Below are 24,327 nucleotides of genomic sequence, written 5' to 3' on the forward strand. Positions count from 1 at the left end.
TAAGAGGGCACCGGGCACACAGTAGGTATACTTTCCATGGAACACCCAACACACAGTAGGTGTGCTTTATGTAGAGCACCTAGCACTTAGTAGGCATGCCTTATAGAGGGTTCCCAGCACATGTAGGCATGCTTTCGGTCAACACCTGGCATAAGGTTGACAGGATTTGTGTCAAACAGAAGGGGCGCACAGTGGGTGTACTTTATACGACGTACCTGGCTCGAGGTAGGCACACTTCATGTAGAGTTCCCAACACACTGTAGGCACACTTTTTGCGGTACCCAGCACATAGTAGACACACTTTACAGACAGTCTTCTGCAAACAGGAGGTTTACTTTACGTGGAACGCTGGCACAGAGCAGCACACACACTAGTCACGAGCTCTTTCTTGGCAACTTATCTTTTTAGGGGTCCCTGATCTTTCCTACCTTCCTGTGGAACCGTCTTCTGTCCCCCTCTCAGGCCCTCATCTGACATCCCATTTCCCAGATGGCAAGACTGAGCCTAGAGAGGGCCGGCACAGCCTAAGGTCACAGCCAGGAGGGGGCTGAACTGCGTGCAGGGTCTCCCAGCTCTGTCTGGGCCCCCCTCCCTCTCCTGGCCTCCTGCAGCCTCACCCCCTCACCTCCAGGTGCCTTCTTCCCACTGGGCCCTTTACCCCCTGAGTCTGATGCAAGTAACCCCCAGCCAGAAGGGCTTTTTGTTCCTGCCCCCTGCGGTCTTGTGTCAGCCCAGGCCCTAGGCTGCTTGGAGGCAGGACTTGAACTCCTGCCAGGCTGTGCAGCCCGGAGGCCCGAGGCTTCCTGATTCTGCCCTGGGAAATGGTGCATGCCTCTGACCTGCCTCATACATGGAGAGGAGCCCCAGAGATGTTTTGGGACTAGGCTTGGCTGGACCCTGCCCCCATGGCACCTGAACTCTCACGTTCAAGCTTTTCCCTGCTGTGCCCTGCTGGCCTTGAAAGGGCAGGGGTGGCTGTTAGCTTGGGGGCCAGGAGTCACCTTTGCCCAACCATCAACGGATCCCCCACCCCCACGTGGGGGATGCTGAGTTCTGAGAACCCATTCTCTCTTTATAACACGGAAGTCCCCCTCCCCCACCTACTAGTTGGGCCACTGCCAGGTGGGGAGGAGGTAAGCAGGCAGGCAGGGACTGGCTGGTTTAGCCTGGTCACTGCCAGTGTCCCCTAGGTCAGGCTCCAGGGACAAAGACTTTCCAAGAGGAGGGGAGAGGAGGCTGTGTGGATAAGCTGCTGTGGTCTGAAGGTACCTGGCTGGGGGTTGATCCTGGGTAGCAAAGGATGCTGCCCAAGGGTGGGGTGGCTCCAGAGAGCCGCTGGGAGCAGAGTGGCTACTGGTGGGTGGTTAGCTATCTCTCTATGTCTCTGTCTTTCTTTTTCTCCCTCTCACTCACTCTGCCTCTCCCTCTGGAATTCTCTAGGTCCTCCTCCTCTCTCTGAATCACCGTTTGCCCAGTGCTGAGCACTCACCATGCCTACCCCTCTCAGTCTCTGACCCTTCCATCCCGGTGTGGGGGAGGGGCTCTCCCTCTGCTCCTGAAGAGTCCAGAGAGCTCACCCTTGGGCCCATTTCCTCGGCCTCAGGAAAATCTGTCCCCTCTGCCTCCAGGATGCTGAGCCTGTCCTGGCTGGGACTCGGGCAGGTGGCAGCCTCCCCATGGCTGCTCCTGCTGCTGGTGGGGGTTTCCTGGCTCTTGGCTCGCGTCCTGGCCTGGAGCTACAGCTTCTATGACACGTGCTGCCGCCTCCGGTGTTTCCCGCAGCCCCCGAAGCGGAACTGGTTTTGGGGTCACCTCGGACTGGTGAGTGTGGGTGGCAGGACGGGCCTGGGGCAGCGGGGTGGATGCACTTTCCCAGGGGTGGGGAACGGGGACCTGGGGTGGGGCTGGGGTCTGGGACAGCAGAGAATGAGGAAGGCTAGGGAGCCGTTCTTTAATCACTCGTTCATCCCAGGCCATTTCCACATCTTCATCTTCGCACCCCTAGCCTGTTTGGGATCCATTTCCTGCCTCTCTTCCCCACATTAATGTCCCTCTGAAGGGCTCCCAGGGCGGGCTGCACAGAGCAGGGTCCCTTGGCATTCCCAGTGTCCGTGGCTACCCCAGGGACCTTCTCAGGGGCACTGTCCAGGGTCCGCTCCCTACCTGGCCCATTCCCTTGTGTCTGCTCACTTACCTACAGGAATTACCTATGACCTCCCCACCTCGACTCACAGGGGTCTAGCTCTCCACCCACACCCCTCCCCAGGAAAGCTTCCTCTCAGTCTACACTCCCCTGCTGAGATGTCCCAATGGGCCCATTGCCCAACCTGAATAAAGTTAACCACTCACTTCCCCTTACAGAAGCTTTCTTTGACTCCCCACCTGCAGGGACCTTTGACCTGGGTCTGCTCATACTTAAAGAATTAATTGTCCAGTTCCTTATTTTCCACCTCTTTACCTGGATAGTTGCTCTGGGGATCAGATACTACATTGTCCAGCCCAGGAGCTGGCATACAGTAGGCACTCAGGTAAGTGTTTGATGACATAGGTGGTGAGCTTGCCATTACCTGCCATGTTCAAGGTCAAAGGGATGAGCGGCTAACCCTTCTCATCCCCAGACAGGCTGAGGGAGGAGCACAGCTCTCCTTAACTGCCCAGCATGAGGACCACAGCTGGGGGAAGGACTTCCTGCTATTTTACTGCTCATTATGGCCAAGTTTGGAATGAGGGCATTCCAAGCTCATTGTGAAGTTTGCCTGAGATGCTGGGTCTGGGAATGTTCTTAACAAACCCTGGGGGCAGCAGGAATGTTATAAAGTTACTGTTTCCACTCCCTGCTCCAGGGCTTGGCCATGGAGGCTGGTCTTGGTCACTCTTCTCTCCTCCAGTCCCTCTTGCTGTGTGACCTCAGCTGAGTCACTCTCCCTCTCTGGGCCAATCTCCTCAAATGCCTCAGTGTTCTTAGGGAGCAGGGAACAGTCACTAAAGTGAAAATGACTTGTATTCACCTGTCTGGAGCACCTGGAAGTATTTGTCAGGCCGGGATGGGGCTTCCCGTGGGACTGGAGAGGATGCCTCACTGGGAGGCAAGCCCCCCTCCTTCTCCTTTTGGGGGACGCGGCCTGGGTTTCTTCATTTGTAAAAGGCACGGCTGATGGGGGAGTCCATAGGTTCAGGGGATAGGTTCATAGATAGTCCATAGGTTCATAGGTAGAGGTAGATAGACAGACAGACAGATGGGATGCACCATGCAAGCTGGCGCGCAGAAGAGGACGTAGGTGGGAGCTGCCCTCCTGACTGATGGGCAGAGCTCACACCTGTGTCCTGGGGTCTGTCAGAGCTGGAAGGTCTGCACACCTTCACCATCTGGGGAACGGGGTGGCTGTGTGGACTGGCCAGGACATGACAGGACATGGGAAGGAGCCCCAGTACAAAACGTGAGGCCACCCTGCTGTTCCCGTGGGCACCTCCCTGAGATTGGAATGACTCCCAGGAGAAGAAAGATCTGACTTCTCAAGCCAAGGTTGGCCTCTCTGGGGGCAGAGAGCATGTCTTCTCCCTGTGTCCTGGGAGGGACCCTTGGGACATGGAGAGTCTTCCGGGATCCCTCTGCCCCCAAGGGAAGGAGCAGGAAGAAACAGAGATCTTCTCCATCTATGCGGAGTCTGGACACACTGACCACTGCAGAGGTTGCAGGGGAACTTGCCGTGGCTCCTTCTGTGGAGGTGATGGCCCCTGTTTTGCTTGTAGGTCCACCCCACAGAGCAGGGCTTGAGGGTCTTAACTCAGCTGGTGGCCGCCTACTCGAAGGGGTTTGTGACGTGGCTGGGCCCCACCATACCCCTTATCACTTTGTGCCACCCTGACATGATCCGGACTATCACCAATGCCTCAGGTACTCATGCAGAGCTTGTGGTGATGGGCTGTGACACAACCCATGGCTGTCACCCCCTCTTTCTCGAAGCTTCACGCAACACCAGCAGGTCACTGGCCTCACTTCCCCCTTCTCTCTCAGCCATCTTCCTCTTCCCTTCTTGTGTTTGTCAATCCCCATCTCACTGTCTCCTTCTTCCACTTCTGTCTAATCCCCCACCCTAACCCTGGTGTCCTGGGCACCACTGGGACCCCAAGAGCCCTCAATCCAAGGCTCAGTCCTGGAGGAACCCTCAATCTTGAGGAGATGGGTTGACAGAGAGGTCCTTGACCTGGTGAGGTAAGGAATTGGCCAGAGGGACATGGCTGTGTCATCCCAGAGATGAATCAAGGCCTCTGCTGGGGCAGGCTGGAAGACTTCCTAGAGGAGGAATTATTGGAACTGGGTATGGAATGACAAGCAGAAATTTTTTTAAAGCAGAGGGCAGAGTGGTGCGATGGACATCGATAGCATCTGAGGTCCCCTGCCAGGGCTGGCCTCAGTCCCACCCATCTCCATCCCCAGAGCAACAAGTGTTGGCAGAATACCTGCGCTGCCTTTTCTGTGACACCCACCTCTGGTGGGTTGGTTCCTTCCACCCTATTCTACAATCTTGTCTGCTCCAAGTTCATTGCTCTTCTGCTTGAGGGCCCAGGAGTCTCCTTGATGGGACTCTACCCCAGCCTAGCTCCCTTCACTTGCTTCTGTTTCTTGTACTTCCAGACAGGCCAGGCTGAGCAGGGGAATAAGCAGCATCCAACAGAAACCTTAGCTTTAACGCCCAAATTCTGGGTGACTCTGGGAAGGCACCCAGCTCTCTCTGGCTGCCAAGGTGTTTTTCAGTTGTGAGTGGTGAAAACTCAACCCTATGTGGTCTAATCAAAGAAAGGAAATCTATTTACAGTGAAGTCCAGGGAGCATTGTCTTCAGGCATGGCTGGATCCAGGTCTCAAATAACATCATCAATAATCTGTCTTCATTGTTTCGGTTCTGTTTTCCTCTGTGATGGCTTCACTTTCATTCTGGTAAAGAAACTCAACCCCCATGGGAAAGCGAGCTTATTCCCAACAGTTCCAGGGGAAAAGTTGCAAAACTCCCTTTAATTTTCTTGGACTGCATCCCAGGGTCAGTTTCTCATTTAATCACTGTGGCTCTGATTACCCAGTCTTGGCAAGTGTAGGTTCTCAGAGCTATTGTTTTGGGGCTCAAAGCAGTTTGATGGCTAAGAAGTCAGGTCCTGGAATTCTGATGGACTTGGGCTCAGATCTCAGGCAGGTCACTTACCATCTGGGAGACTGGGGGCAAATGACTTCATCATTCAGAGCCTCAGTTTTCTTATATGAAAAATGAGGAGAGAGGAGAAGCCAGGTGAATGTGGTGTTTGGGATCCAAATGGGGGAAAGACCCTTTTTGTTCCTGTAACCAAAGACCCCCAGTTGTTTTACCAAGGGTCTGGGGAAGGATTCCGGGAGGAGACTGAGCTGCTGGAAAGGATGCACAGGGCTCAGGTCTGGGTCTTTGCTCTGCAGGGTGCTTCCATCTGGCCATCTAGAAAGACTGTGAATGGGGTCCTTTTTGTTTCTCTTCAGATTCAGAGCTCAGAGGAAGGTCTTCTGTACACACAAAACCTGGCAAGCACCTATGGGGATGTGTGCTGCTGGTGGGTGGGTCCCTGGCATGCAGTCATCCGAATCTTCCACCCCACCTGCATCAAGCCTGTGCTCTTTGCTCCAGGTAGACACCCCACGGCCATGGCTTGCTCACTGCTGAAGTCTCTGTGCTGCCGACAGCGTGGTGGGTGACCCAGATGCAGTTGTGGGGACGCCACTGCCTCTGTCTTGCCTGGACCCCACATGCCAGATCTCTGGTCACGTCTGCTCACACCTAGGGTGTGATTGTGCGATATCTGCTGTATGGCCAGGTCTGGTCACGTTTATGTTTCCACCTGTGTTCTGGTTACTGCCAATATACTTTATACCTGGTTATACCTGGCATATGGTACATGGTAACCATGAAGATGGCCTTAGTCATGTCTGGGGCTCACCTGTGGTCAAGGATATTCAAGGCATGTGGGGAGTCTGTCTGTTTTTGTCTAGGATGCTATTTGAGATTGTCTGGTTCTCCTGTGGGTTGTGTCTGGACCATGTTTGGAGTTTGTCTGAGGTCTGGAACCTCGAGTCCTTCTGAGAAATGCTGAGGCCTTATGTGAGCCTTGTCCAGGGCAGGTCTTAGGATATGGCTGGGTCATACCTGGTCTCTGCCTGGGACATTAGTGGGATCGTATTTAAGTCCTGCCTGGGACTATCTGTGAGACAGACTGAGGTCGTGTCAGATTGTCTCTGGGTCCATGTCAGAGGATGCTGCATCAGGTCAGTGTGTGTTATACATGTTGTTTCATGCCAGGGCATGTTAACGTGTGTTGGGGCCATGTCAGGAGATGTCAGAGAGTTCTGGGACAGATGCGATGTCCTAGGTCCCTGTAAAGGCATTTTGTGGAGTGCTGATTTGTGCTCATGTGTTTCGAACATGTTGGACTGGCACAACATGCGTTGTGCCACATTTTAGAGAGCATCTAAGTACATAGGGGTGTGTCCATGGGCTCTGCCTTTGCTCTGCTCTGTGCTGCAGCCTGGTATGGTGCCCCCTCACCTCCCCACTCTGTTTCCTCCGCTCTTGTCCCCATTCCTGCTAAGCTGGTCTTGGAGGGAGTATGAATTCCCCTGGCTGTGGGCCCTCTACTCCCCCAACCCAAACCCCTCCCCTCCCCCTCCCCATGACCCCTGATGGTCCTCATTCGTGTCAGCTGCCATTGCACCCAAGGACGCGGTCTTCTACAGCTTCTTGAAGCCCTGGCTGGGTGAGTAACTGTGGGTGAAGGGGACTGGGGACAACCTTGGGGACCCAGGGGGAGGCAGTGCCTTTGCCCACTTCTTGCGGCTGCCTCTACTAGGGGATGGGCTCTTGCTGAGTGCTGGTGACAAATGGAGCAGCCATCGCCGCATGCTGACACCCGCCTTCCACTTCAACATCCTGAAGCACTATGTGAAGATTTTCAATGACAGTGTAAATGTCATGCATGTGAGTCTTTTGAACCCAGGGTCCCAGCTGAAGTCTTGGGGGCGATGGAGGCTCTGAGATATCTTGTCTGGAATTCTGGCTCTCCTAGACAGCTTTGAGGCCATTGCTCTTCCTCTCTGAGCCTCAATTTTCTCAGCTATATAATGGGAATAATGGTCCCCACTTTGCAGGGTAGTCAAGATAATGTAATGTATTCATGTCCCTGGCACATAGCAGGTGCTCAGAAGGTGTTAATTTCAATGTTTCCCTTACAAAGAAGACCCACTTGGTTATCCATGAAGGTTGCATAGTAGTTATGCTGAATTAACGAACCACTTCCAAACTCATTGGTCTGAAACAATAAGGGTTTATTATTTCTAACCTGTCTGTGAGTCAGTTGGTCTTCTGGACATGGATGGGATCACATGTGCCTGTGATCAGCTCTGGGTCAGGTATGTACTTTGCAGATCTGGGCTCAGCCCTCTTACATGTTTGAGGAGTGGCTGGCTGCAGGCTGATCTAGGGTGGTCTCAGCTTGGACAACTGAACTTTCTTTAATGTGATTCTCTCCCTCCAGAAAGCATCTCAGGCTTGTTCCCATGGCTGAGGCAGGGTTCCAGGAGACTGAGAGGAGGCTTCAATGCCTCTTGAGATCTAGGTTTAAGATGATCACCTTGTCATTTTTGCTATGGTCGACTGGCCAAAGCAAGTCAAAAGGCCATTATAGAATCAAAAGGTGGTGAAAGAGCATCCACCTTTTAATGGGAGTTGCTGAAAAATCACATTGAAAAGATGTGGATATAAGGAAGTGAAGAATTGGAAGTGGGCGTTTTGTGAAGGGTCTGGGATTATTTTCACACTTGCAAGCTAAGGAGTGAGATTGTTATGGTTTTGTGGATTGTGCCAGAAGACACGAGACTCCTGTGTCAGAGACAAAGAACAATTTATTACTCATAGCACAGCAAGCACACGTACTTCTTGGTTTGCATTCTTTCTCTAAGTCACCAAATCCTGTGAGGATAACATAGGTGGGCTTCAATACTTATGCAGTAAGTTGCATTACAGGAGAGGCATACCAGGTTCAGGGACTCTATGACTTCTGGTAATTAAAAGCAAACCTGACATTTGTGTGGGGGAAATATTACCTTATTCCTTAAGGGTGTTTGCTGAAAATGCAACTCTGAGAAATGCCTAAGTAAAGAATATCAGAGCCTTGCCTTTTTTGGGCATACCCAGCAAAAAGGTGGAGGGGTGCTCGGGGCCCATGAATCGCCTCTTTCAACACAGGGGAATTTTTTCTTAATTTATGACAATTAAGATGATGAAAGCTAACATTTCTCAAGCACTTACTATACACCAGAATCTATGTGTACATTCCATGACATATATTGTCTAATTTGATTTTCACAACCATATGAGGTAAAGATGATTATTATTACCTCATTACAGGTGGTGAAAATAGGTTCAGAGAAGTTAGGGAGCTTGCCTGCATTCACACAGCTAGCAAGTGAGCTAATGAGTGGAGCTGGGATTCCAATGTGGTTTGTCTGACAACAGAACAAGTCATATTAACTGTTACTGAAGCTTTGACAGGTGGAGTCCAGAAGGCAGCAGTGAGTTGACCAAGGGCACACAGGGGTGTAGGAGGCAGAGTCAGGATTTGAACTCAGGTCTTCTGACTCTCAGCCATGGGGTCTTAATAGTAAGAGTTTGTACTCCCACCCAATCCTGGTCCTCCCTGGGGATGGGTGCCTGGGGTGGAGGACAAGGAGCCTGGATCTGGTGGATCCCCTCTTGGTGGTTGGTGTTGGAGAGGGGTTCAGAGGAGGCAGGTCCCAGCCCCAGCTCTTCCTTCTTCTCTGCCCAGGCCAAGTGGAAACGCCTGGTCTCAGAGGGCAGCACCCGTCTGGACATGTTTGAGCACATCAGCCTCATGACCCTGGACAGTCTGCAGAAATGTGTCTTCAGTTTTGACAGCAATTGCCAGGAGTGAGTGCTTGCTCAGGACCTGGGAACATGAACTGTAGATCCAAGGGAGTAGATGGGGAGGGGAGGGATGACCAGGGCAATCAGAAGGGACTTCCTGGAGGAGACGGATCAGAGTTGGACAAAGAAGGACAAGGAAGGGAAAGAGAAAGAGTGATCCTTTCAGGTAAGCAGAAATGTTTGACAAAGGCCAAGGGACTAGGATGAGTAAAGCATGTGCCACAGTAAGGAGCCACCTTGGGAATGAGATTGGAAGGGTTGGCAGGAGCTATATCTTAAGGACATTCAAAAGCCAGGCAAAAGGGTATGAACTTTATCTGAGGTTTGAGCAGGTGAGGGTCATGAGCAAAGCTGTTCTTGGACATCTGAGTCTGGAGAAGACCAACTGATGTGTAGACAATGGATGGTGTGAAATTGGATGCAAGATTAGAGAGGGGATTGGGTCCATTGACCAAATGGGAGAAGATGAAGTCTGAGCTGTATGGAGAGAGAGGAGAGATGCATAATGTGTCAGCTGGGTTCTGGGTTCATGGAGGCAGCTCACAGAAATGGGAATCAGGGAGAGAAGAAAGTCTGGAGGGTCATGTGTCCTGGATCATCCCCACCATGTATCTGTGGGGCCATCAGTTCCTGGATACTCAGTTTTCTGATGGGCCATATCTCCCAGCTGCTGGTAGCAGGCATTTTCTCAGCCTTCAGGTGAGCTAAGTTGTTACTTTCCTTCATGCCCTCATCCTGCAGGAAGCCTAGTGAATATATTGCTGCCATCTTAGAGCTCAGTGCCCTTGTGGCAAAACGGCACCAGCAGATCTTCATGCACATGGACTTCCTGTACTACCTCACTTCAGATGGGCAACGCTTCCGCAGAGCCTGCCGCCTGGTGCACAACTTCACAGATGCTGTCATCCAGGAACGGCGCCGCACTCTCCCCGATGAGGGTGTTGATGACTTCCTCAAGGCCAAGGCTAAGGCCAAGACTTTGGACTTCATTGATGTGCTCCTGCTGACCAAGGTGGGTTTCTCTGGGATCTGGATTCAAATGGTAGAACGGACCTTGATTTCAGATTTCAAATTGAAGACTTAGACTTGATCCAGAGGGCACTGGGGAGTCATGGGTGGTGTTTGAGGAAAGGAGGGATGGATTAGGGATATGTTTTAGAGATGACTTTATGGAATATAACCTGCAGGGGACTGTAAGTCTGCAACTGTGAAGGGCCTGAGATTTTACTCTACTTAATAAGGTAGTCGTGCGTGCGTGTGTGTGTGTGTATGCGTGTGTGTGTGTGTGCGCGTGTGTATTTATTTATTTGTATATTAGAATCCAGAGAAGCCCATTTGTTACTCACAGAAATGAAATAAGGGTGGCCATAGTAGAATTGTAGCCATGGTTCCTCATTCTAAAATTCTTCTGAGAGCTACATGATGCTTTTATCTGTACATGCAACCAACCATGCTTCCATCATAGGAGAGGTACCTCTACATTATGAATCTTGGAACTTATATAGGACTGCTGATACATCTGCCCCTTCTTCTTCTTCTCCTCCTCGTCTGCCTATGTTTTGTCCTCCTCCCCTCCCCTTCCCCCTCCTCCTCCCTTCCTCCCTCCTCCTTTTCTTTCTCCTCCTTCTCCTTCTCCTTCTGTGTATGTGAGAAAGAGAGAGAGAAGTAGAGAAAAGTGTTGTGGAGTATAAACCAATTGTCTTCACCGAGAAGGCAAAGTCTACAGGTTCTGTTGGCTTATCACCAGGGGAGATAAGGAATCTCTGGATTTACTATCCTAGAATGAGAGCAAATGGCTCTGGAGCAATGCTCATTTCCAACTTCCAAGGGAAGTTGTCATTCAGTCTCCTGTAATCCAGGTGGCCAATAACTTCTTTCCAGTAAGTCCTCATCATGTAGAAACATGAAGATATTCATGGATCACTGATCCCTCTCACCAGGGACAAAACAGGAGGCAAAGAGGCCACGGAGGAGAAGGCCTGTGGGGTGGGGCCTCTGGTAATAGTTTCTGGATGGATAATGGAGCTTCAGAGATTGTCTCAAGTTAGGCTTATGAGCTCTCAGAGTGGATATGACTTGCTGTGTGTGTGGGTGGGTGGGGTGGAGTGGTCTTATACTCTCTCCAGGACAAAGATGGAAAACAATTGTCAGATGAGGATATCCGAGCTGAAGCTGACACCTTCATGTTTGGGGGTAAGCATCCCAGTGTGGGACTGCAGGGGGTAGGAGTCTGTCCAATCCCAGGGACTTGGCAGGTGGGCCCTGGACCACCCCATCCCACCCCATCTTCCCCATCCTCCCTGGGGGCCCTAACGAAGGGCGCTGTCCGCCCTCTGGTGCTGAACAAGCCCACAGACCCAAGCCTGTCTGGCTGCCTCTCAGGCCATGACACCACGGCCAGTGGTCTCTCCTGGGTCCTGTACAACCTTGCGAAGCACCCAGAGTATCAGGAGCGCTGTCGGCAGGAGGTGCAAGAGCTCCTGAGGGACCGTGAGCCTAAAGAGATTGAATGGTGAGTGCAGGTCCTCATGTCCTGTTCTGGAACCCCTCTCATTGGCTCTGCTCCCCTGCTGGGAAAGTGGAAAGAACTTTTTGTTGATTGTGTCATTATTGCTTAGAGAGACTAGGAGCAGAATCCAGAGGCAGCGGTCTGGTACCTAGCCTGGAGAGCAGGGGAAAGTGACAGAAAGATCTGGGCTGCTAAGAGAATTATTGACAATTATGAAGGCAGATGATACCACTTAGTACATATTCTGTAAGTGAACTTCCACTCCACTCCCTTACTTTTCTCTCCTAAATCACACTCTCTCCGCCCCCCCAATATCTTCACTCCCTGAGTGTTTGCTTGTCTCTTGCCTCCTAATTCCTTCAATACCGTTCAGTCCAGGATTCATGGGGGACACCTAGGGATTGAAATCATTCAATTCTTGTCCAGGAACACCTTCATTCATCCTGTCCCCATTCAGAGAACACTGCCGTGCTGTCTTTCTGTCCCCAGTTGTGTGCCATCTCCAATTCTACCAGCCCATTCTGTGTCCTGGAGCTCCAGCCTGGTGGGGGAATAGACTCAGGTCAGGACACCCTGGGTCCACCCCCTGGGCAGGGCTAGGATGGAGAGTAAGAGAGGCAAGGATAAGAGTAGAGAGAGTGCCTCAGCTGAGACCCTGAGTGATGATCAGTAGGTGTTTGAGTATAGTTGGGGTGCAGTTAATTCAAGAGGACAGGGTGGACAGAAGGGAAGAGGAGGGGAGGAATGGAAGAGGGAGAGGGAGAAAAGAGAGGGAAGGAGGGAGACAGGGAGAGAGAGAGAGAGAGAGAGAGAGAGAGAGAGAAACTTAAGTAGGCTCCATGCTTACTGGAGAGCCCGACATAGGACTCCATCACTTGAACCTTGAGTACAGTTGGGGTGCAGTTAATTCAAGAGGACAGGGTGGACAAAAGGGAAGAGGAGGGGAGGAATGGAAGAGGGAGAGGGAGAAGAGAGAGGGAAGGAGGGAGACAGGGAGAGAGAGAGAGAGAGACTTAAGTAAGCTCCATGCTTACTGGAGAGCCCGACATAAGACTCCATCACTTGAACCTTGAGATCATGACCTGAGATGAAATCCGACACTCAACAAACTGAACCACCCAGGCACCCCCCAGGAAGATCTTTCTAGGGCTAGTGTGGGAAACATACTGGAGAGGACAAGCTGTTGCATGGGGACCAGGAAAAGGATTCTGAGGCCTGGGACAGGCCAGGGTCTGGGGGATGTTGAAGAGGCATTGGACTGGACAGGCATTTTTTACGTAATATTTTCCATTCCAAGCCTTTGCTCAGCACAGCAGTCCTGTGAGGTAGGGAAATATTTTTAAGCTTTTTCAACAAGACTTCAAACAAAATTATACACTTGGTAAAAAAAAAAAAAAGACTATATAAAACAGAGTTTAGAGTAGAAATGAACTTTTAAAAAAATCCTTGCCCTAGGAGGAACACTTGTCAGTGATTTTCTGTGTATCCTTCCAGAAGACATCTATCTTTATACCCACATTTATATGAAAACTATCTCCTCTCCCCTTCCAAGTGGGAATTAAGGTCTACACATTAACAACCTATCCTTGAGATCTCTTCCTTTTCCCAGAATATGAGTTTTTGAAAAATAGTTTTGAATTACAAAGGCAATGATGAGAACAAGTTCTTCTTGTTCTGAGACGTTACAAAGGAGACTATGGTTATCATTAACATCCTCCCCTGCCAACTTAATCCCCTTTCTGTCTCCTGAGCGGTTTTTAAACTTTTAGACTCATTGATTTGCTATGTCTCTTTCCATAATTATCTATCTATCTATCTATCTATCTATTATCTATCAATAACTATCTATCATCTATCTATGTATCATCCATCTATCTATCATCTATATCATCTATCATCTATCAATCTATCTATCATCTATTTAGCTATAATCTATTATCTATCATTATCTATCATCTATTATCCATCATCTATCACCTATATCACCTATCTATCATCTATCATCTATATAATCTTTTTGTCCATTAACACATTTTGCATTTCCATATACATACTGTTTGTAACTTGTTCCATTCACTCAAAAGTGTGTCTTATAGCTCCTTCTCTCTGTGTGCTGCAAAGCTTTCAGTGGTTTACTTGGTTCACCCCTTTGTTAAGGACACTTATGTTAGTGTTCTCAATTAGAGTAGACATTGTTGAATTGCTTTCCAGAGTCTCTGTTCTGATTTTCCTTTCATCCTACAGTGTGTGATAGGACTTGTGAACCCTATTCCCCGCATTCATTCATTCATTCATTCAGTGATAGAGATGGAAAGTGCAAGCAGAGGAGGGGCAGAGAAAGAATCCCAAGCAGAGCCCAATGCAGAGCCAATGCCCATTGCCCATGCAGAGCCCAATGTGGGACTTTGACCCATGAATTGTGAGATTATGCCCTGGGCTGAGACCAAGAGTTGGAGGCTTAACTGACTGAGCCACTTAGGTGTCCCCCATATTCCTCCTTTAAAAATTAAAAACAATTTTTTATTTGTGAGAGAGAGAGCATGCAAGCAGGAAAGAGGAGTAAGGAAGAGGGTGAGAGAGAGAATCTCAAGCAGGCTCCATGCTCAGCACAGAGCCCAATGCTTGATCCCACAAGCCTAGGATCATGACCTGAGCTGAAATCAAGAGTTGGACGCTCAACCAACTGAACCACCCAGATGCCCCCTACTTCCTCCTGTTTTGATTGCTGTGTGATATTCTAACATATGGCTGTACTGTAATTTCTCTTAACATCTCCCATTGATGGATATTTGGATTGTTTCTACTTTTTTACTAAAACAAACAATAAGTCAGAATCTGTGAACACTGGGCCACGCTTACACATGTAAAGGTCTCTCCACTGCAAATTTCCAGAAGGACAATCGCTGAGTCAAAGACAGTTTCAGTTTTTGTCATTTTAATAGCTATTTCAGATCTGTTCCTATCAGCTGAATTTGATGTTACCACCTTTCCCATACCTATAGAATTATTGTATTGAATTTTAAATCTTTGCCAATTTTTCATATTTCCTCTTTTAATGAATATTTATTTAAATAAGGGGTTGAACATCTTTTGCACATTTTGGGGGCTACTCCCAACATTTTAAATACTGAGGTATCATTTATATACATCATATTAGTTTCAGGTGTACAAAAAGTGAGTTGGTATTTGTATATATTACAAAATGATCACCACAATTAGTTTGCTGACATTTTTCACCATACATAATTATAGAATTTTTTTTCTTGTGATGAGAACTTTTAAGATCTACTCTCTTAGCGACTTCCAAATATGCAATACAGCAGTATTAACCACAGTATTATTAATTATAGTCAACTATAGCCAATACAGTATTATTAACTAAAATACAGTAACTATGTAATGCTATACATTACATCCCTATGACTTAATTATTTTATAACTGAAAGTTATCCTTCACCCATTTGCTTACCTACACCCCCACCCCCACCCCTCACAACAACCAACCTATTCTTTGTATCTAGGAGATTGTTTTTGTTGTTGTTTGTTCATTTCTTCAGATTCTACACATAAGTTAGATCATACAGTGCTTGTCTTTCTCTTTCTGACTTATTTCATTTAGCACAATGCCCTTAAGATCCCTCCATGTTGTCTCAAATGGCAAGATGTCTTTTTATGGCTGAGTAATATTCCACTGCATGTATATATCACATTTTCTTTATCCATTCACCTATTGATGGACACAGTTGTTTTTCATAACCTTGGCTATCATAAATAATGTTGCAATGAACATAAGTTTACGTATATCTTTTTGAGTTAGTGTTTTCATCTTCTTTGGATGACTACCCAGAAGTGAGATTGCTGGATAGCATGATAGTTGTAGTTTTTAATTTTTTTGAGGAAACTTCGTACTATTTTCCACAGTGGCTGCATGAATTTAAAACCCCACCAACAGTGCCCAGGGTTCCTTTTTCTCCACATCCTCATCAGCATTTGTTATTTCTTGTCTTTTTGGTAATAGCCGTGCTAACAGCTGTGAGGTGTGAGGTGATTTTTCCTTGTGATTTTGACTTGGATTTCCCTGATAATTAATGATTTTGAGCATCTTTTCATGTACTTATTCATCATTTGTGTGTCTCTTTAAAAAAAATGTCTATTCAGGGGTGCCTGGGTGGCTCAGTCAGTTGAACATCTGACTCTTGATTTCAGCTCAGGTCATGATCCCAGGGTCATGGGACTGAGACCCGCACTGAGCTCTGTGCTGAGTGTGGAGCCTGCTTGAGATTCTCTCTCTCTCTCTCTCTCTCTCTCTCTCTCAATCTCCCCCTTTGCCACTCTTCCACACTGTCCCCTGCCTCCCCTCTAAAAAAATAAATAAAAATAAAATGTTCATTCTGATCATTCTTCTGCATACATTGATAAGCCATTTGTATTTCTTGTTATGTGATTAGTACTCATCTTTATTTTTCTCTTTGAGTTTTTCTCTTTTTTTCATATTTACTTACAATAACTCATTTAAAGATTGCCTTTTGACTTTTGAGGGGCACTTCTAGTTAATTGTTATGGAGACAGATTTGTCCAAATTTTCTTTTACAGTCATACTGTCTAGCCTTATGTTAGGGTTTTGTGGGCTTTTCTTACCAGATGTTAGGGCTTCACTTACTTGTCTCTCCTGTTCCATGGGTCTATTTTCCTATTTTTGCAGCAATGCCACACTGTTTTTTGTTTGTTTGTGTGTTTGTTTGTTTTATCACTGCATCTTTGTAATAAGTCTTTTCTTCTTTAAAATTTTTTTTAATGTTTATTTATTTTTGAGACAGAGAGAGACAGAGCATGAATGGGGGAGGGTCAGAGAGAGGGAGACACAGAATCTGAAACAGGCTGCAGGCTCTGAGCTGCCAGCACAGAGCCCGATGCGGGGCTCAAACTCACGGACCGTGAGATCATGACCTGAGCCGAGGTCGGCCGCTTAACCGACTGAGCCACCCAGGCGCCCCTGTAATAAGTCTTAATACCTGGTAGAGTGAGTTCCTCTTCTTTAATATTTCACTAAATATTTTTTCTTTAGTGTTTATTTTTGAGAGAGAGAGAGAGAGAGAGAGAGAGCAAGGAAGGGACAGAGAGGGAGACACAAAATCTGAAGCAGGATCCAGGCTCTAAACTGTCAGCACAGAGCCTGATGTGGGGCTCAAACTCATAAACCGTGAGATCATGACCTGAGCTGAAATTGGCCGTTTAACCGACCAAGCCACCCAGGTGCCTCTTTAATATTTCATTTTTAAAATGACCTAGCACTTCATGATCTTCTATTCTTTTGGAAACGTTTTGGATTAAGTTTATCAAGTTCTTAAAACTACCAGGTAGATTTTCATTTGAATTGAACATATTCTATAGGTTGACTTGAATATATGATTGACTTGTGGAAAACAGATTACTTCATAATATGAATGCATACCATTCTAGAATGTGGAAGAAATACCCCATTTTTGGATACTGAAATACTCTTTAGTCTTTTAATAAAGTCCAAAATTTTTCTTAGAGATCTTATACATTTTTGGTTAAATTAACCCTAAGATATATTTTTTAATGTTTATTTTTGAGAGAGAGAGAGAGAGAGAGAGAGTGAGCAAGTGCATGCTCTAGTGGGGGAGGGGGAGGCAGAGGATCTGAAGTGAGCTCTGTGCTGACAGCAGAGAGCCTGATGTGGGACTTGAACTCACGAGCACTGAGATCATGACCTCAGCCAAAGATGGACACTTAAATGACTGAGCCACCCAGGCACCACAACCCTAAGATACTTTCATTGCTATGGTGAATCATATCTTTTATTGGGATTGAGAGAAATTTATAAATTCATTTGGAATATAGAGATTTCATATCTAAGTTTAATCCAGGTATTTATTTCTTCTTCTTCTTCTTCTTCTTCTTCTTCCTTTATTTTTTCTAATTAGTTGTTATTTCAACATAGAAAAACAATTTTTTTCATATGCATATACATTTTGTGCCAGTGAACATAGTAAATACTAAGTATGGAGTCTTGTATCCAAAAACATGTTTTTAATAAAAGCTTTTGGAACAACTGGGGAGCTATCCAGAAAAAAGTTAATTCAACCTGCTTCTCATGTATTGTAACATGACAACATCAGGATGGAATCAAATATTTAAAAATTTTTAATGTTTATTTATTTTTGAGAGAGAGAGAGAAAGAGAGAGCATGAGTGGGGGAGAAGCAGAGAGGAGAGGGAGACACAGAATCTGAAGCAGGCTCTAGGCTCTGAGTTGTCAGCACAGAGCCTGGTGTGGGGCTCAAACTCACAAACCATGAGATCGTGACCTGAGCCGAAGTTGGATGCTTAACCTACTGAGCCACGCAGGTGCCCCAGGATGGAATCAAATTTAAAATAAAAAATAAAAGTGCCTTAAATGCTTTAGAGAAAACTGTGGGAAATTATCTTATAGCTCCAGAATAAGGAAGCCCTTATTTTTGACAAAAGTCCCAGGAAATATACAAGAAGAGATTGCTGTGCTGTTGCCTGAAAAAGATAAAGAGCAGTGTGTATAGTATATAGTATGCTACTGTATAATTTTTTTTTTTAATGCAAAAAAGTAGCTCTGGAAGGATACATTAAAAAAAAAAATAACCTAGGCATGAGGTTATTTTGGGATGGGAAATGAGTGAGTTGAGTCGTAAGAATGGTGTTTTATAATTTTCCAGTTTTGAGCCAGTTAACTATATCATTAAAATTTACATCACCACACAAATTGAAGGGGATTAAAGAAAAAGAATTCACCCCCACTCCCCCTTACTGGATCTTCAAGGTTTATAAAAGATTTCTGGTGTATTCTAAGCATAGAATCACTATCTGCCAACAATGACACACTTACCCCCACATTTCAGATTGCCTTACTCTCTTTTTTTCTTGTCTAATTGCATTAGCTAGGATCTCTAATACCATGAGAAATAAAACATTGGATCTGTTTCTTTTGTTTCCTACTCATTGCCTTTTGATTTTGCTCTCTTGCAGTAAACAATATTTAATTTTTATGCAAAATCGTAAACCTTTTTATTGTTGGATTTTGGGTGTTGTGCTTTGCACAGAAAACCTTCTAAAAATACCCAGCTAAATTTCCTCTCCTATTTCTGTGACACTGCCCTTCTTTTCCAAATATCACTTTATCGAGGTGTGATGGACACATTAAAAAGCTGTACATCTTTAAGGCGCACAACTTAATGGGTTTGGAGATATTTGATCCATCTGGAATTTATTTTGTTACAGGGAGAGATGATCTCATGGGGCAGTAGAGAACGGGGGTGGGGGTGGGGGGTAAGGGTCTCTGTTTTTGCTCCCTGGATAACTGTTGCGGGGGCGGGGGGGAGGGGTCCTTAGGGACGACCTGGCCCAGTTGCCTTTCCTGACCATGTGCATCAAGGAGAGTCTGCGGTTGCACCCCCCGGTCACAGTCGTCTCCCGCTGCTGTACCCAGGACGTCGTGCTCCCAGATGGCCGGGTCATCCCCAAAGGTGCCCACAACACCAGGGGGAGGAGCCTCGTGGGCAGGAGGAGGGACCCATCAGGCAGGGTGAAACCCTTCCTGACTGGCCCCTCCCCTCCCACAGGTGTTATCTGCCTCGTTAGTATTTTCGGGACCCACCACAATCCATCCGTGTGGCCAGACCCTGAGGTGCTGCCTCCCCCTCCCTCCCCTCCACCCACCCTCATCCTTGGCCACTTCCCTAGCGGGACCTAAGGGAGGGCTTAGGGTTCTGACCTGGCAAATCGCTCCCTCCATGAAAAGCACATCTGTGTCTCCAAAGCCGGCTGTCCTGGGAAACCCCATCCAACAGTCCCACCTCTCTCCGCCCCCAGGTATACAATCCTTTCCGCTTTGACCCAGAAAACATCAAGGAAAGGTCTTCCCTGGCTTTTATTCCCTTCTCCGCGGGGCCCAGGTGAGCGCAGCGGGCATCTGAGGAGGGGATGAGGTGCTGAGGGCAGGGGCCTGGGCCTGAGATCCCAGACGTGGCTGTGGGGGCGGGAAAGGGGGTGTTGAGGATGGTTCTCCTTCTCTCCCCTCCTCCAGAGGTTGGGGGTAAAGGCCTGGGCAGTGCGGGGTGGCTGGGTCCAAGGAGGGCTCCGCGGTGTGCTCAGAGCCCCTTCCCTCTGTCTGGGAGCTCAGGGCTGGGATCTGAGCCAAGCTCAGGGACCCCCGTATGGGGGTCCCGGGCACGGTTAGTCCCCTCCGGTATCCCTGCGGGCGGGGCTGGCGGTCCCGGGCCAGGTTCGGGGCGCGACGGGACCTGCTGGGGTCCCTAGCGAGTGAGTGCCCACTGCCGCCCGCAGGAACTGCATCGGGCAGACGTTCGCCCTGACCGAGATAAAGGTGGTCCTGGCGCTCACGCTGCTGCGCTTTCGGGTCCTGCCCGACAAGGAGGAGCCGCGCAGGAAGCCGGAGCTCATCCTGCGCGCCGAGGGCGGGCTTTGGCTGCGGGTGGAGCCGCTGAGCGCGGGCCCCCAGTGACCCGCCAGCTCCCCCTGGCTTGGGATCCACCCCGACCCTATACACGCCCCCTGGCGGATTCCCAGGACTAGAGCTGTGTGGTCTCCTCTGCTAGAGCGCCACTGACAGCCAGCAGGGGGCGCTCGGGACCTGCGGAACGCAGGGAGCGGTGGAGGGGTGGGAGTAGGGGTGGGGTGGGGTGGAGGGGTGGGAGTAGGGGTGGGGTGGAGGGGTGGGAGTAGGGGTGGGGGTGGGGTGAAGGGTGTGTGAGCACAAGACCTTGATAGCCTTTCCAGCTGACCACAGGCACGCGCCCATGCTGATTGCGCATTCTCCCAAAATCAAATCTATGGTCACTCCAGATCTCCAATGAACAGATAGAGAATAAAACAAAGAAAAGCATACTAAAACTCTAAATTTTCCCAATAGTCTCTAAATTCAACAACTGGTAAGGGGTCTCCAGACTGCCTGCCAGCCCTCCTTCCATATACCCCCTGCTCCTTACACACACAGCCTTCCCCACCATCATATCTCACATCAGAGTGCTACATTTGTTCCAAAGGAGGGACCTACATTGACACATCATTATTATCTTGGTGTTGTGTATTCGGTGGATTTTGACAAATGGATAATTGAAACAGGGTGCTGTCGAAAAACACCACCAGACGCCGAATAGAAGCGGGGCAAGATTTTATTCACGGCCGGGCCAAACCTGATCTCCTGATCTTAAGGAGAAAAGTGCAGAGAATGGCCCCGAACAAAGGTAGCAGTGAGCTTATATGGATTTTAGCAAGTCAGAATACATCATTATTTAGTTACCAATTACAATTTACAACATTTCATGGTAGCCAATTGTATTGTGACATACAGACCTTAGTTTTGGTGGGAACCTATCAATTTAAAGTTCTTTGTCCTAAGAGGGTTTAAAATGACCAATCATAGTTAGACACCTAAGATACCATGAGGCAGTGAGTTGGAGACTTTTTACATGTTGGTCTTTGCCTAGGCCAGATGTTGGTAGAAGGGATAGGGGAGCGTTTTGTAACCTAAGTTATCCATTTAGCAAGCAGGCGAAGTTACGGAAGCGAGATAGGGCGGTTAGTAATTTCCGATAATCCTAATAGGGAACTACATAAGCTTTTATCTCAATTATTCATGAAAGGTGAGTTTAAGCCGAACTTATATACAATAAGCTTTCTGATATCTTATAAGTTGACCTATTACAATAATGACATGTATCCATTATTATAGTATCATACGGAGTAGTTTACTGCCTTAAAACACCCCTGTGCTCTGCCTCTTCATTTCTTCCTCCCTTCAGCCCCTGGCAACTACTGATATTTTTGCTTTTTCCGTAGTTTTGCCTTTTCCAGGATGTACGGCAGTTGGAATCATATTGTATGTAGACTTTTCATGCTGGCTTCTTGTACTTAGTAAAAGGCATTTAAACTTCCTTCGTGTCTTTTCTTGACTAGATGGCTTGCTTGTTTTTAGTGCGGAATAATATTCCGTTGTAGGATGTATTATCTATTCATTCACCCACTCTGATTTATTTTTAATCAGGTTCATGTGTTACTAAACCAAAATAAATATTTAAATGTAATATAATATCAAATACAAAGATATGGAAAAGAGAAAGGAAACCAAATAAAAACGAAACCCTCAGGGCACCAAGAAAACTAGTAAATCTGGATTATTTCCTAATGAAGCAAACTTTTGGGTTTTTTTATTTTTAAAGTTTATTTATTTATTTTGAGAGAAAGAGTGCACTCACACAAGTGGGGGAGGGGCAGAGAGAGAGAGGGAGAGAGAGAAAATCCCAAGCAGGCTCTGCACTGTCAGCACAGAGCCTGATGCAGGGCTCAAACTCATGAACCATGAGATCTAAGCTGAAGTTGGCCGCTTAACCAACTGACCTACCCAGGTACCCCTGAAGCAAAATTTTAAGTGAAACTAACAGAGTGTAGTAACAGGATGTTTGCCATTTCCAGTGTGCTTTGGGACAGAGAACAGAGACATTGATTAATTCAATAAAACTCTGGTAAATGGATGGCAACTCAGTGATCATCCCCACTTGGAAGTTATGAGCCATCTCAGACTCACTGTGTCTAAACCAAATTCTTCATTTTCACTCCAGACCTGCTCCTTTGCTGATCCAAAAAGTGGCTTCATTGACTTGGTCTGCAGACAAGTGCCTTTTTAAAGCTGTTTTTTTTTTTTTTTTTTTTTTTTGTCATTTAATCTTACTGCAATGCAGTTGAACACATAAAGAGATTACTTTGGAATTCATTGAGTGTTTTTTGGGCCAAATACATGATTAATTTCTAGAAATATTCCCCATGTGCTTGAAGAAAATGAGTCTTTCCCTCCCTGGGTGTACATTTCTCTCTCTATTTTATAGCTCAAACTTTTTTTAAAAACAAGTTTTTATTCATTCATTCATTCATTCATTCATTTAGAGCTTGAGCATGAGTGGGGGAGGGGCAGAGAGAAAGAGGGAGGGAGAGAGAGTCGAGCAGACTCCACCCTCAGCGCAGAGCCTCATTTGGGGCTCGAATTCAGGAAAGGTGAGATCATGACCTGAGCCTCGACCAAGAGTCAGACACTTAACCAACTGAGCCACACAGGTGTTCCATAGTTCAAAGATGCAGTATTTAGATAATAGATTCCTTAGTCTGAGTCTTGTCTGCTTTAGTTGTCAATTTTTAAGACAAAAAAAGCTCCAAGTATTGGAATTGATGCCACTGTGGATTACCATTTACTGCTTTACGTATGATGAGTTTATGTCTACTGACAATCTTTTTGACCCCTTAAAAATAGCATCTTTGTGACATAAGATACTTTTCCCTTTAATTGTATCAGATATTGATGATAGGATTGCCACCCCAGGTTTAATATTTGTTGGCTATATCTTTTGTCTATTTTCTAAAATATGAGGTGATATTCATATAAAATTAACAATTTTGAAATGAACGGTTCTGTGGCACTCAGCAAGTTCACCATGTTGAACAACTATTGCTTGTATCTAGTTCCAGAACATTTTCATCACCTTAAAAGAAAACCCTGTTCCTAGTGAGTAGTCACTTTCCATTCCCTTTTTTCTAAACCTTTCCGTATTCTTATGTTTTAGTTGAGTGTCTTGTATACACCGCACTGTAAGACATTTCTTTCTTTTTTTTTTTTAAGATTTTATTTTTAAGGAATCTCTACACCCAACATGGGACTTGCACTCACAACCCTGAGATCAAGAGTCGCATGCTCCACTGACTGAGCCAGCCAGGAACCCCAAGACATTTGTTTCTTATTTAAATCAAATCTAAAAACTCTGTTTTAACTGGTGATTCTAACCCAATTACATTTACTCATACATTAGGAGTAATTCTTACATTAGAAGTTTATTGCCACTGGGGTGCCTGGGTGGCTCAGTTGGTTGAGCATCTGGCTTCAGCTCACATCATGATTTTGCGGTCTATGGGTTTGAGCCCCACCTCGGGCTCTGTGCTGACAGCTCAGAGCCTGGAGCCTGCTTCCGATTCTGTGTCTCCCTCTCTCTCTGCTCCTCCCTGCTTGTGCTCTCTCTCTCTCTCTCAAAAATAAATAAATATTTTAAAAAGTTTATTGCCCCGACTTTTCATATTTTCTATCCACTGTGTATTCTTTTAAAATTCTTTTCTTTTTCCCATATATACCTTTTGGATAGGTCAAGGGTGGATGATGAGCCAATATTATGTAGATGGTAAAAAGTTATGATGTCTACAGAGAAGCATAGGGCATGTATGTAATATCAACATACTTCTGTAACTAGTGTGTAAATATTTATGCATGAGTATAAGAATTGAAGGTCAGTATAAAAATGTGGTCATGTGATTCTCACAGGTTTCTTTGAAGAGGTCATTTAAAAATTAATTTTGGAAGGGGGGCACCTGGGTGGCTCAGTGGGTTGAGCTTCCGAGGTCAGCTCAGGTCATGATCTTGAGATTTGTGAGTTCGAGCCCTGCATTGGGCCCTCTGCTGTCAGCACAGAGCCCACTTCAGATGGGCTCCCTCTCTCTCTGTCTCTCCCCAACTTGTGCTCTCTCCTAAATAAATGAACATTAAAAAATTGTTTTCAATTCCACTATACTTACCATACAGTGTTATATTACTTTCAGGTGTGCAATACAGTGATTCAACACTTGTTTCCGTGCTCATCGCAAGTGCACTCCTTAATCCCCTCTGGTGGCTACCAGTTTGTTCTCCATAGTTAAGAATCTGTTTTTTGGTTGGTCTCTCTATTTTAAAGATGTCATTTTTAAGGTTGGCCAGGCAGAATGGCATTAAGGAAAGAAAACTAATTTTTAAAAAAATTTTTTTAATGTTTATTTAT

At 46.8% G+C, this 24,327-nt stretch overlaps 1 protein-coding gene across 11 annotated transcripts; it reads left to right on the top strand.

Moving 5' to 3' along the window:
• The first annotated feature begins 1,129 nt into the window (after positions 1-1,129).
• On the top strand, positions 1,130-20,148 carry LOC125929163 (cytochrome P450 4F3). 11 transcript variants are annotated; one of them, XM_049640095.1, is made up of 13 exons: positions 1,130-1,265; positions 1,629-1,821; positions 5,503-5,647; positions 6,717-6,770; positions 6,864-6,991; positions 8,838-8,959; positions 9,698-9,968; positions 11,083-11,149; positions 11,339-11,468; positions 18,851-18,984; positions 19,081-19,145; positions 19,331-19,413; positions 19,805-20,145. In XM_049640095.1, the coding sequence occupies exons 2-13, from the start codon at positions 1,630-1,632 to the stop codon at positions 19,980-19,982; spliced, it is 1,569 nt and encodes a 522-aa protein (XP_049496052.1). In that variant the 5' UTR covers positions 1,130-1,265; position 1,629; the 3' UTR covers positions 19,983-20,145. The 11 variants fall into 11 exon arrangements, with proteins under 11 accessions (XP_049496052.1, XP_049496059.1, XP_049496058.1 ...); XM_049640102.1 differs by lacking the exons at positions 1,130-1,265; positions 5,503-5,647 and adding exons at positions 1,301-1,356; positions 3,751-3,895 and having other exon boundaries at positions 19,805-20,148; XM_049640101.1 differs by lacking the exon at positions 1,130-1,265 and adding an exon at positions 1,301-1,356 and having other exon boundaries at positions 19,805-20,146.
• The last annotated feature ends 4,179 nt before the right edge of the window (positions 20,149-24,327 follow it).

The sequence above is a fragment of the Panthera uncia genome, chromosome A2, assembly GCF_023721935.1.
Source record: "Panthera uncia isolate 11264 chromosome A2, Puncia_PCG_1.0, whole genome shotgun sequence".
NCBI lineage: Eukaryota > Metazoa > Chordata > Mammalia > Carnivora > Felidae > Panthera > Panthera uncia.

Bases quoted from the DNA above. Each gene is read 5' to 3' on its own strand.
- LOC125929163 (XM_049640102.1), top strand. From the start codon at position 1,301: ATGCTGCCCAAGGGTGGGGTGGCTCCAGAGAGCCGCTGGGAGCAGAGT. The intron at 11,150-11,338 runs GTAAGCATCCCA...GCTGCCTCTCAG, and splicing joins TGACACCTTCATGTTTGGGG to GCCATGACACCACGGCCAGT. The intron at 18,985-19,080 runs GTGCCCACAACA...CCCCTCCCACAG, and splicing joins TGGCCGGGTCATCCCCAAAG to GTGTTATCTGCCTCGTTAGT.